The 14,139-nt window shown below is 39.8% G+C and overlaps 1 protein-coding gene across 1 annotated transcript; it reads right to left on the bottom strand.

Moving 5' to 3' along the window:
* Positions 1-696: 696 nt before the first annotated feature.
* On the bottom strand, positions 697-11,383 carry stc1 (stanniocalcin 1). The gene is made up of 4 exons (XM_024438821.2): positions 10,761-11,383; positions 5,478-5,620; positions 5,151-5,362; positions 697-4,972 (listed from the first exon to the last, which is right to left on the bottom strand). Exons 1-4 carry the CDS (start codon positions 10,873-10,875, stop codon positions 4,672-4,674), a joined length of 771 nt encoding a protein of 256 aa, XP_024294589.1. The 5' UTR covers positions 10,876-11,383; the 3' UTR covers positions 697-4,671.
* Between the last annotated feature and the right edge of the window lie 2,756 nt (positions 11,384-14,139).

Raw genomic sequence — 14,139 nt, 5'->3', positions numbered from 1 at the left:
AAAGAGGCTAGTGCTCTGCACTGTGCAAGAGAATGGGCTGATGACTTCCATGTGAGTGCCTCTTTAAAAGCAGAACATGTTGGAATCACTCTATGCAGAGAAGCTGCATCACCTATTCCTTGGGACTGGAGTGCTGCTGATGAGAAAGCCCTACAGGACTCTTCCAAATTGGCATGAAATGATATCTGCCTCTGACTGAGATAGCGGTCATGCAGCCACTTGCGTACCGCTCTCTCTTTTCCTGGGGTACTCCAATGATACAGGCACTTTGCAGTATCAGCTCGTTTGTGCTCAAGTTTAAGAAAGTTCATTTTCATAAGGACATGCTCTATTTGTCCTTGTTTTCTACTTCATGGGTCCTAGCAGATTTGTCACAGCCAGAAAGCACTGAGGAGATATGGCTGGCTTGTGTAATATTCTATGGTATTGGTAGCAAGCTTCCCTATTCTGAATCAGACTGGAGATCAATATTGGCCATTGTGATATGCACATCTACTCTCAAGTGATGGAACTGCATATAAAGTCATCAGACAAATAGCAACTCATTACAGTACAATTATTTATAGATATTCACCGCTAATAATTGCACTTCTTTTTCAGATTTGAAGTTTAGATGTACAGTATGTGTTAGCAGAACAAAGTTTACATGTTAGTAAAATGAACGCAGTCAACACATTTGATACCATATGCCAGATATGATAATAGTTTATTTCTAATCAGCAAAGACACACAGATGATACATTTGTATCTTTCATAAGTTTCAGCACAGAGAAAACCCCCATACATATCTACAGTATGGGTATATATGTAGATGAGTATGTATTAAAGTGCAAGTGATTCACAAGGATCAATCATGCTTAACATACAGTAGCTACTGTATTAGGAACTTCAGCAAGCAATCTCCTCAAATGTCTTACTGATTAATTTCATCTACGAATTTGAAAGTAAAGTAACTGTCACTACGATTAAGATGTAATTCTTATTAATCACCCCAATAGTTTTAATTCTGGCAAAAGTATACATATACTGTATTTATATTGATTTCAAGTCTTGAGAAGAACGAGTACCATGAAGTTCCAGAGTTCAGGGAGCCCAGTCCCCAACCTGCCCTAAACGTATAGTGTATCAAAAGAAACTGCTGCTGATGATTTCACTATGGATAGATTTAGCTATAGATCTAGCTAATAATGCAGTAGGCCTACCACCCAAAATTCACCCTAATCTTGATTTGCAACAAATAGCGTAGCCCTTTCCTGCAGTCAAATGACCAAATGGGTGGAATTAGTGGCCTCATGGGTGGAATTATTCATAATTCATAAACATGTATATTTTTAACGCAAAAAATCCAGTGTTTCTTTGCAAAAGGTTTTGTTATATTTCAGTGTTCTGTGATGTATACAAAGTGTAATATTGGGATGCAAACTAAAAATGGAATACATTTCAACGCTATATCTTACAGGGTACAGGTGTCTTCATTTATCAAGCCCATAACCACGTGTGTGAGGTGTATGCTTTTGTTTCAAAGGGTGCGTTTGTAAATCCACTCAGGCTATCTACGCCGATTTCCGGGCACTCTCGTCTGAGTGTGCAAAAGCACAGAATAACTGAGCAATTTATGACCGGTGTCAGTAAATGTTGGCAAAAGACGTAATTAAATTGTTGCCAGCAGCACAATTAGTCAACAACGCTCTACATAACATGAAAATAAGCTCTGCTGGGGCGAGTAAACTGGTCAGAGTGAGGTGTTCTGTCATTTGTGTCTGGAAGTAGCTAGCAAGCAAGCAAACTTCAGCCAGTTAGCTTGGGTGTCTAAGTGCAGTTGTGAGGTCAGGAAGCTTGGATCAACCCTACTCCTCGGCCAGAGCGTGCGGTGTGTGCTCTGAAAAAGCTATGAATTTACAAACGCCCAGAGCACACTGGTACTTCAGAGTGAATTTATGAACACACCTAAAATAGATTTGTTTAAGACTACCAAGAAACATTGTGTGACCCTGATTTAGCCCACTGCAGTAAAAGGCTAATGAACAAAACATGTCTTGAAATAACAAAATATGACTTGTAAGTCTGTTAATTTAATTTAATTCTCAGACTTTCATACACCACCTTTAAACGAAACACACATTCTAAAATACGATAATGAACCATCTAGGTTTGGGCACATCCTCAACAGAACAGACATTCAATATAAGATACATTCTCTGAAGTTACCCAGAACTTGGATGTATAAGCATAGTCTCAAGGGAGAGGAAATAAACAGAATACAATTGGCATATATTCACTGCAAGCAACATTCAAAGAAATGTACAAATTCCAGAAGAAGTGCCAAACTGAATGTAAAATGCAAGTATACAGATTGATGCCAGGTTCTGTGAATGGGTTTTTACCAAAGATATCCAAGTAAATGTTTTAGGGGAAATTATAATCCATCATACAAGGGAGCAAGCTATTCTTTAGCAGCAACTGTTCTGGATTTGTCCAGCTATTACAGACAGAGATATTAACAGTACAGAAAGGATGTAGCCCCAACCCATCACAAGTGTTGAACGATTCAGTGGCCCTTTAGTGGTCATAAGAGATGCAAAGTGCACATGTAACATAAGTAATACAGTCTTAACATTTCTGAGGGATTTTTTTCCTTACTTTTTTATTTTGAATATACACAATATTGCTACTAAAAGCAAGATATTATATCCCAAGAAAAATACTAAACAAAAAAACAATACAACAGAGACCACAGCAACAAAGTCGGCAACAGAAAGGGGGAGTCCAGGGGCACGTTGTCTGCTACTTCACTATAAGTATGGGAGCAAATAAGCTGCTGCCACATATATATTCAGCATCAGCTGACTTTGTTTGTGACAAAGGGCATGTTTGTGTGTTACTGTGAATCCTCCATATGAGAGATTATTGCATAGGTTTGTGCGTTTTTAACATTTCAAATGATTTTGTACTGTAAAACCATCACATCTCTTTAACGTTCTTTCCCCCTGAAGTACGTCTCTCTCAGCCAGGCATGTGCACTGTGAGAATACACTGCTCAAAATCTTATGAATTAATCTCCCCCTGTTGTACGTCTCCCTCAGCCAGGCATGTGCACTGTGAGAATACACTGCTCAAAATCTTATGAATTAATCTCCCCCTGTTGAAGCAGTGAAGGAGTTATGTCACTAGGGTAAGCTTTCTGAGAGATACATTATTTTGCATGATGTTAAGAATAGATTCAGCAAATGCTTTGCAGTTCCGTCTTCAAGTTTAGCTGTTTGTTAAATGTACAATGAATGGCTTGACCACAATTTCTCTCTACCTTTATAACATTATTAACTGGGTTTGGAAAATAAACACAAAGTCCCCTTGCAACAGTACATAAGTGACAATGTTGTTCCCCTATGTCCAGCACAGAGGCATACCATGGGTCCTATTCAGTCAACAGAGCGGAAAGCGTGGAGAGTGGCAGATACTATAGTATTTGATCATGAGCCCCCATTGAAATAGGAGCCATGACCAAACTGCACTTTAAAATGTTATATCTGTAACTAAAACTACAGCAACATCATAAAATAACAAGTTAAATATAGTAGGAAAATAAATATCAATGTTATACCAACAAGGCTTTTAAATAGTCATTATCAACACTGGAAGTCAGTGTGTATGATCCAACCCCTCCGTGTCATATTCACCAGGGAGAATATTGTTCATCAGTCCAAGGGGGTGACCTCTATCAATCTCAGGGGGTCACCTGCTCATAAGTTACACTGCTGGTCCGTACTTATTGTGAACTGAGTGTTTCAGGACAGAACATATATAGTTGTATCTAAACAATGCTATATTCTCTGGTATTTGGCATTAGCTAAACACCTTCCACCACATTTAAGTCTGGTTTGAATAACATTTTGGGTGGTTTCAAGTTATTTGGTCGGTCTAAAGTAGTTTCCTGCGCAAAGTTGATTAGGATTGCTCTCATCTGAGGGACACGCCTCTCTCACAGAGCTAGCTGTGGCTATCTGAGACTAATAATTAATAAATAAATAAATCCTGTTTGTGTCAGTGACTACGTGACACTGATTTATATAGCACACTCATTTGACTAATCTCATAATATAGAAATATCTCACATAAACTGTATGAAATGTCTATTAATAATTATCTATTGATGAAGATATTGTTGATTTATCAATTGATATTCTACTAATGGGTGCACATTTGAATATTGCAACCAAAATTATTTGGGAACACTTGTGCTCTATAGAGATGAACCATACCTGCAGGTTTATGCTTGAAATCCTAGACAGAAAACTTAGAGGGACATCATCCTCACTAGGCTCTCAGATCATACTTGGCTCTCAGATGATTCTATATCAAGTATGGGAAGTGAACAGGAATGAACAGGGCCAAGTTGTGGTGCTACAATAACATGTTCAATGAACAAACAGTGTGAGTGATAAGAGTTAGGAAATAGTTTAGGGGAGGGGATCCTCTCAAACCTAAGGTACCTCACACAACAACTCAAACTTTGATGTTAAACATACTTGAAACACATTGGCTATTCTCTTAGAGGTGCATGTTATTTTCCAGTCTGGAGAGGAATGATTCTTAAATACCCAAGTGAAGAGACCACTGTTAGCGTGTTTATGTTTTTGAGGGGTGTGTGTAGTTTCCGGATCTGAGTGGGAGTTAGGAGCTGTCACCAGTGGCACGCTTCTTGCCTAAATGGCTGGCAGAGTCTCTGTTGCGTAGACCAGGCTGGATCTTATACATGTGTGGACCCATGGACCACTGCAAGCTCCCACGGCCCTCCACTCCAGTTGGAATGGCAGCAGCAATAGCAGCAGCAGCCGAGGGGCAGGGCTTGTTCTGCAGCAGCTGGAAGAGAATAGTCATCTCTGGGCCGAGCCTGGACACCATACTGGCCCTCACCAGGTCCACAGTCTCCTCATCACAGTCCATCAGGCTCTGGAGGAGCTTACCGTAAAACCTACAAGAGGATGCAGCATGCATTTTTGTTGCTGTACAATTTCAAAGTATGTTTTGGGAGCCCATTGAAATGTATTTCCTTCAATAGAGTGAGTGTATCAAATGGATAGCTTTTGTTGTACTAAGATAAAGTTAAACAGAAATGGAAGCCCTTTGACCCACGTTTTCTAGGAACTCACCTGTTGGGGAAGTGGCTTGGGAGCTGTGCCACCTCTCCAATGGCATCTGGGTTGATGCGGGCGATAGTGCAGATATCTAGCTTGCTGTAGCACTCCTCCTGAACCTCTGAGATCATTCTTTGGAAGGTGGAGCAGCGGCGGATGGTGGGGAACACCTTTGAGGTGATGCCATTGGCAATGCACTTGAGGCTCTCTTTAACAAAGGCTTTGCCCTGCACAAAACCACACATCATAGTCATACCACAGAACATGACTCAACTTCAGTTCACAGGTTCAATCTACTGCAACATATTGTGTCAGATTTGAAGAGAGGAAGAATGATCATACCTGAGTGTCAAATTTAGCTGCACTGTAGAGAAAGGACTTGCAGATGTCGTGCATGCCATCTGTGTCACACGTGGAGTTCTCCAGGCAGGCGAAAGCTCCACAGCCTACTTGGAGGGCACTGTTCAGACAGCGTGCCACATCAGCTGTAGACAGAGGGAAGGGATCATTAGAAGGGGGCAGACTACCATGTACCTCTCAACAAGAATTGAAAGATAAGTCTGTATTGGTTGTGAACCAAACAAGGAAGTGATCGGATGAGAATTTACATGCATAGTTGATTCTATGCCGATATCATCAATATTCAGACAAATTACAACTTGACTGGTCACTGGACACGTCAAACCCTTTAAGACTGGGAGACAATTTAAGATAATTACATTTCCTCTTCCTGGGAAAGAATTTTATGGATATTCCAGCATTTTGGTTCTTGGAACAGACTTGTGACCAACTGCACCACAAATACCCAAAGGTCTCTTATGGAGTCATGGCATGTCACACCCACACACACTGGTGCGAGTGTTGCTTATTCAGGATCAGGTTCTGCTGACTTTCACTTTTGGCACCAGACCCCTTGTTTCCATTACCCTCATGTGACAAGGCAATAATATTATGCTCAATTGGAAGGTGTGCCAAACCACCTCTGACACTCATCACCATGAACTGTGCACACTTAACAGTACAGTCAAGTACCCTGCCCACCATGGGTCACTGCCCCATTCCTCAGAAATAGATCTAATGTGCATGTGTCACATTAATATAGCCTCAGACTTAATATTAAAGAGCAAGCTGATATACACAGCTGTGTAAACTACTCTGACAAGGCAAAGATCTAAAGTATCCAGAAAACCCCAAAATGTCTTCCAATGAGTGCCTCTAATGTCCATTTAGTAAGACTGGGACAAGTTCATGGTAAGCATACAGCAATTGTGACAATGAGCTGATGTACTGTATCACAAATGGATGCACTCTCATTCATTGAACCTTTTGGGTCCAGCCGAGCCCACACTAATTAACTAGCAAATCAGCAATGAATCGCTATGGCTGTCAAGCAGATAAGTGATCTCTAAGTGGTAGAACACTCTAATCACGAATCAAACTGTCCCTCCACCGAGTTTCTCTCAGGTCGTTAGATAATGTCCACATTCTGTGGATGCACGCATAGAAATATAGAAATGGTATTTCTAAAGATGCACACCCCCTCTGTATCTCTTATTGGTAGGACCAAGGAGGCCAATGCTGCAGATACTTAGTCTGATGTAACCTCTGCATTGGTTTAAATAACAAATAAGGGCTTAATGATCACACCTAGATAACACCTCATATTCAATTATCTCCTAATTTAGGCCTTTCACTGCTCTGCTCATTTTATGGGACTGTTAATACAACTGCCTTTCTGAGAATGTAGGCTATAGAAAAACATATCATATACACATTTTTGGAAAGAGTGCATGAGCACTTATTCCATCAACTAATTTACCGGTAAACAGAATACATGGTGGTAGACAGCCCCCTGCAATGTAGACCTAGGCCATTATTTATTTTTATTTTTTATTGCTATACAATATCATCACTTTTAAGGGGCCGTGCTTAGTTGAAATACTATGGGCAGTTTCAGTTGGCAAGCCATTGAAAAGGGACTTAAAGGGAGCCTACTGAATGAGCAACCTGGACTTCACATAGTAAATGTAAATCCAGGAGACTCCATTTTGTATGATACAGTATGTTACGAATTACAATTCATATGATATGTTACAAATTGTAATTTGTGCAATATGTTACAAATTTGAAAAACATATAATATTTTATGAATTTCAATTTGTTGTGGCTAACCTTAGCTATGTGGCTAGGTGGCTAATGCTAACATTTGCTAAGTGGCTAACATTAGCTAGGCTAGGGGTTAGGGTTAGTGGTTTTGTTAATTTGGATCCCCATTAGCTTTAGTAGAAGCAGCAGCTACTCTTCCTGCAACCCACAAAAAAACATGACAAGTAACAAAACACTGATACACCGATAAACAAGGACAGTCACACAAATGTAAAATGCAATGATGCAACAATACAACTAAAAACGAATACAAATAATACAACAAAAAATCTGACCGTTAGAGTGTGTCTGCTTGTGTGTGTCCCTTCACAGTCCCCGCCGTTCCATGAGTTATTTAATCTGTTTTTAAAAGGACATTTTGCTGTTTGCTTTACTCTTGGAGATGGAAGAGAGATCCATGCGGTCATGGTTCTGTATAAAACTATGCGTTGCCGTGAATTCGTTTTGAACTCAGGGACTGTGAATAGACCCCTGGTGGCATGTCTTGTGGGGTATGTATGGGTGTCTAGTTAAATAAAGATTAAATAAATAAAATAAATGTATGGGTGTCTGAGCTGAATGTTATTTGATTATGCAGACAATCTAGAATTTTCATCACAGTAATATTTATCATAAAATCTAGACAAGATGCAGTACATTTCTTGTCAACCCTCAATCAGGAAAGACTGACATGCATGTTGATGTTAGTTCTGCATGTGCAGTTAAGGGCAAGGTGTGCTGTTCTGTTAGGAGCAGTTAGGTTAAAGGGTTAAGGTTAGGGTTAGCTAACATAATAAGTAGTTGCAAAGTAGTAAGTAGTTGCTAATTAGCTAAAGTTGTCTGTGATGAGATTCGAACACACAACCTTTGGGTTGTTGGAAGTTTGCATTATATGCCAACCGATCCACCCTGACAAGCGACCCTACTTTTGTTTTTGCCTTAAGTAACCTTCCTTGTTATATCATAAATAAGGGTCCTGGATTTACATTTACTATGTTATATCTAGTCTATGAGACCAGACTGGAATGAGTGGTTGGGGACGAGCATCATGTCCAGTGGTGACACGTCATTCATTGACTTAATAAAGCCATGTACAAACATGGTCTTTTTTTTGCTTTCTTGAGTAAGGCACCTCCAAAATGCAGGTGTTTCAGCCTAGCTCAGTGCTTTCTGTGTCGGTGGGGCAGCTTGCGGACAATACGGAGTGTAGGGGTTGGTAATGTTCTCTAGTTGCGCCGTGATTGGCTCAGTGTTCTGTCACTCATGGGGACACTATGTCAACGCAGAATCTACGGGTAGAGCTAAAACAAATGTAGGCCCCTTGTGTGCTGCCCTAGACTAACATTAGAAATGCCCATCCAAGAAGGCTCAATGTCATTGGCCACAGATAAAATGACATCAAACCACGTTACATCTTCCTTAGCTTTGATTGGACTGATCATGTCAACATCATACTTTCAAAATCTTAGCTAGACAAGCAGTCATGTTTCAAGTCAGCAATCTACTGGCAAATCCTTTTCAATTCTTGTCATATGAAGAGAAATTATAGATAAAACGTATCGGTGCTCATTGGCCATAAACATTACACAAGTTGGAAAATCGCAAATTCAACAATTAGTGTTAATGCGCCACTGCAGCCCCGGGTTCGATTACAGGCTGTTTGCCCCACCAAGATTTACATGCTAAAATCGCGACTGATCATGCCACACATTGCACACTGTGCTTCTTTGAGTCTGGATAGAACACCTGGTCAATGGCCAACATTCCTTCCTCGAAGAAATGAACGTCTCCACATAGAGAAGATATAGGCCTCTAGTAGCCAAACGGACATTTTAGCATGGGCAGCGCCATTGAGCGCTTCCATTTTAATGTAGTCAAGGATGGCTACAGGCTGCCACTTTTTATTTTAGGAACTCAGTCAGTGTCTCAACTTACCGTTGAGAATTAGAATAGTAAAATATACAGTTCGAAATTTGGTTGTGCATCAACAGTTCTTCTCTTGTTTAGTCAGTCAGTTAGCTATGTCAGCTAACATTTTTTTATTGTTAATTAGTCTAGCCAGTTATCTGAACTTGTAGTAATATTGACCGAATACCGACTGCACACGAAGGGCACGTGCCCAGGGGTCGACTCGTTCTGATCCAGTTCATATGACCTTCAGGTGGCCCACATTGATTTTGTTAGTCACGCTCACACAAAATGTGTAGAATTGCAGGTAGTTATCTTTAAAACTGCCAACATTTCTATCCACCCCATGGCTAAATGAGTAGAATTTCTGGAAATTAGATTTTTTTTTAATGCTAAAGTGTTTAGGGCCCCCAAAAGGCTAGAGACGGCCCTGAATGTAGTCAACTGGGTGTGACTTCCAACTTCATTGGCTGATCCCTCCAAATCTCGCTTAGGGCCCCCAAAAGTAGAGAGCCAGCCCTTAATGTAGTCAACTGGGTGGGACTTCCAACTTCATTGGTTGATCCTTCCATTAGGAGGTGGACAACTTCAAAATGGAGATTGTCTCAATGGCACTGCCCATGCTGTCACGGATGTTACAATGGCACAGATACAAAAATGAGTACTCTATCTATCTCTATGTCTTTCCACCCTCTTTGCTTTCACTTTGATAGGCCTATCCCCTTCAAGTTTGTTCTGGCATTAGGTGCTTCATTCATCCAGTCAAGACCGTAGCCAGTAGCCACAGGTGGGTGCAGTAGTCCGTATTTATTTATCTTACAGCAATAGTATCTTCACTTTACACTGGTGACTGCTTTGAAGAATACCAATACATTTAAAATGTGATGGGTCCATAGTTGTTTCCAAACACTTGCAAATAATTTATTGTGGTAAAAAAAAAATATATATCTTTAACGGTGCGTAAAGCAACAGTGCAGGTAGACGATTGTATGACATATGCAACACTGAAACGACATTACTTGTCGAGTATGTGACACAATCTATAAGCAAAACAAGTGTTTATAATACAGTAAAGGCAGTGACCAAATAACCATTGATGCATTGATCCACACGATACAAGTGGGCTCACCTGCATCAATGAATTTCCATATCTGTCCTAAAAGAAATATGAATCTCTCTCATGTTCTCTTCTCCGGTCACTCATCGGGTTTAACCAACCCACACGACCATTAATTCAAAGACATTTGTTCATAGAACATTTATTCAACAGCTGATGGTGGTATACAGCTTTCAAGCACAGGTGTCAGTCACTGCGAAACTCGCACTCATCTGTTGCCGGTAAAACACCGGTAACGGTGAGTAACCTATCCTTGTTCGAGCTATTCATTATTCTGTCGATCAAGGCGTTCGTTCACTTGGAAACAGAGCTGCATATCATGAAATGGCAAACATTTCCCCCCATACTGTGCAGTGCATACAAGGTAATATAGGATTAAAAAAAAATATGTGCATGAGAACACCGCATCCGCTCAAAAATATGCAATATTGTAAAAGAGACTGTTTGTTACTTACAAGGGGTATTTGCTGAAAAGCGGGCTCTTCTGGGTGAATACGACTCGTTCTGATCCAGTTCATATGCAGATGCAATCAGCACCATTAGAAGAAAAAGTCCGGTCCTCAAAGGCATTATTCAATAATCACTGATGATCTAACAAAATACAAATAGTGTTTCTTGCTTGTCTGATATATAGTTCATACAGCTCTGAAGATGTACAGTGCCGTGTTTTCAACAATGTAATTCTATTAGGTTACTAAGTAGGCTACCATCTACACAATGCGGCTTCCATGGACCGTACACTGATTTCTTTTGACGAGCATGACAGATAGAGCGCTGGTCTGCATGGGTTTATATCGGACTGCGCACATTACGAGTCTCCTGGATAGCCCAATCAAAACACAGCATCCACGACCACGCTTTCTCTCTCCACGACCATGCTTCCCCTCTCCAGTCGCCTAATTGAGTGATCATTTTACTGTAGCCTACATTGAAATTCAACTCATGTTGTCTTGGGCAGCCTATTACGCGACAATGATAGCCTACATACATTATTATTTGAGTTGATAAAACAATGAAGCTTTAGTGCCTCTTGTCATCTCAAGTCAAACTGAGTTCATTAGCCTATTTATTCAGTCAAAATTGACATTCATTTGTTTTAATAGTCAATGTCTTTCCGTGTATCTGTTCTCTTCAACCAACCGTTGACTGGCATATTCACTTGATTGATTGTTAATTAAGTTTCTGTGCGCCATATGCAAACTTCAGTAAGAGTGAAATATATTTAATGTTACCTGATGTTACCTGAACCCATGCAAACCAATATCATATAGTCCTTTTCTGCAATTTCCATTTGCTAAAATAGACAGGACAGATTGGTGGCAACATTGACTATGGGTAAGTTCTCGACAACCAATGGCATGGTCCAGTCCAATTTATGTCAACACGAATGTATCAATTGCATCTTGAAACAATGCTCAATTACTTTATTATGTTTATTTATTGCCTGCCGGAATGAATAGATGACATAATGTGTATACGTTATACTGCTTAGGCTAATAGATGTGATTTAATAACCTGCGATTTTAGTCAAATGGATTGCGCGCTTTGTCGTACATAAATGTCTTAGAAAAAATATCAACTGAAGTTATTCAAATGATTAGACTTTTATCGCATTGGCATTTTGCTGAACCATGCTCAATAAATGATACCATTGTTGCTTTAACGGATAGAATGTATTTAACGTTGAGATAAACTACCTCATTATTGACATAAAGTATGTTATGTATGGATAACCATCGTTGTTGACGTAGTCCCTGCTTCGCGGCATGCCGGTGAGAGACTTAGCCAGGCACGGATCCAAACGAGTTGGAGCTACATGTGCCAAAGGGATGCCAATAAAGTGTCATCCATGTCTGAGCATAGCAACATCCTTGATCTATTCAAACATAATCAATGGAAGGCAAACAAAGCCTAATAGAAACGTTTGGTTAACTGAATTCATGTACTTCAGTGTCAAATTGGTGATATTCCACATTACAGTGGCATTATGCCAAGGTGTAATGCTGGTATCTCCATGTCAGTATATCCATCCATCTACCCATTGGTAGATTTATGTATAGCCTATGCTACTCTACTAGAGTGACTTTGGTGTAAAGCCAATATAATACCTGAGCTTGATCCTCACTTTCTGGTCTTGGAAGCCACTATGTGCAGGCTTTGGTTTCAGTCCAGCACTAACACACCTGATTCAACTTATTGTATTTTTGGACCAAACCTGCCCATTCTATTTCAACAAGAGAAATACATATTTATCTCTTATCAAGACATCTTCATATCTAGGCCATAATAGCATTAGATCTGGGAGACAAGGAATAGAACATCATCTTGTTTAGAATCAAAGCATTTGATCAGTTGAGTTGTCTTTCATGTGGCACAGAAATACACAACTCACATCTAACATCACAAATACACAACTCTCACACATATCTAAATTAGTAGGCCTATAATATCTCCACAATCTTATATTGGCGGAATGCTTTTACATTAGTGAGCCCTCATTCACATTTTCATAGGCTACCTTGTGGAATATTATAATTACTTTTTTTTATTAATATATATATTTTACGGTTATGGTATTGGTATTTTCTTCATAGGCAGTCCCAGGAAACTTCCAAACGTAATAGAGGCCCAATATAGAATTCTCTCACTCCTGGAAGTCTGGTCCTCAGACACCATTTAGTAATTTACCTTGTTTCACTTTTTTTTCATGACAGGAAAAGTAAACTGGAACATACGAATGTGCCCTTGAGTGCTTAATATAAGAAATGTAGTGCCATTTTGGCTAAAGAAAGAATCCATATGTTTGCTCAGCATTTTACATTAAATTACTTGTTTTCTTTTCTGGTGTTTCAAAGAATAAATGTTCAAAGACTTTTATAAAAGCATCTCTCTCTCTCTTTGTTAGAATTGCTTTGGCGATGGTGATGCTTTAACCCTGATTGGTTTTACCCCAGAACACCGTTCAGAGCCAGGCACTTTGCCAAGTCTCCTCTTGGCAGCTTGTCTTTGCAGGGTAGTTCAAACATGGCAACATAGTCTCTGTTAGATATCTTTCATAGAAAACCCAAGGCTGTCCACTGTCGTACAGAGGCGTACTGCCCTGTGCTGCAGTGCAATGGTCAAATGAGTTCATCAAAATGTAACATCCCAAATTAATTAAACATAGATCCTTAAATCTCAGGATTTATTGAGTGCCTATTCCTGGGACTCTCTAGAAGTTGGTAAAATCCCTCTTTATGAGTACTCAAGTAAAGAATCTTCCTTTGGGAACATAGCCACAACACAAACCTATTTCAGGAGACAATATCTGTGTCGTCTGGATAAGTGATAGTGAATCCCCTTGTCATGCTGAATTAGGTAATTCCCCTAATTTCCAGAACACAGCAGAGACTGGCATCATGACTGGTATCATGCTAGTATTGAGAGAAGAGTTCAAAGACAGGACAAATCTGCCACAGAGAGTGAATACTCAATCACCTGGCACAGCACAACATGGCAGCTTTGCATTCATTTACATTGAGGTAGTATTAACAGATTTTCAGATTACAAGGCACTTTGCATCCGGTCCTGTCTGTAGTCCATCACAGATACAGTGCCTTCAGAAAGTATTCATACCCCTTGACGTATTCCACATTTTGTTGTGTTACAGCCTGAATTCAAAATGGATTAAATATACATTTTTCTCCTCACCCATCTAACACACAATACACCATAATGACTAAGTAAAAACATGTTTTTAGACATTTTTACACATTTATTGAAAATGAAATACAGAAATGTCTAATTTACATAAGTATTCACACCCCTGAGTCAATACATTGTAGAAGCACTTCT

The sequence above is a fragment of the Oncorhynchus tshawytscha genome, linkage group LG12 (genome assembly GCF_018296145.1).
Source record: "Oncorhynchus tshawytscha isolate Ot180627B linkage group LG12, Otsh_v2.0, whole genome shotgun sequence".
Lineage (NCBI taxonomy): Eukaryota > Metazoa > Chordata > Actinopteri > Salmoniformes > Salmonidae > Oncorhynchus > Oncorhynchus tshawytscha.
This window is presented reverse-complemented; position numbering and strand designations above follow the sequence as displayed.

Coding starts and splice junctions, on each gene's coding strand:
- stc1 (XM_024438821.2), bottom strand. CDS start 10,875: ATGCCTTTGAGGACCGGACTTTTTCTTCTAATGGTGCTGATTGCATCT. Junction 5,621..10,760: donor CTTTTCAGCAAATACCCCTT/GTAAGTAACAAA, acceptor CTCTGTCTACAG/CTGATGTGGCACGCTGTCTG. Junction 4,973..5,150: donor CCAAGCCACTTCCCCAACAG/GTGAGTTCCTAG, acceptor ATCCTCTTGTAG/GTTTTACGGTAAGCTCCTCC.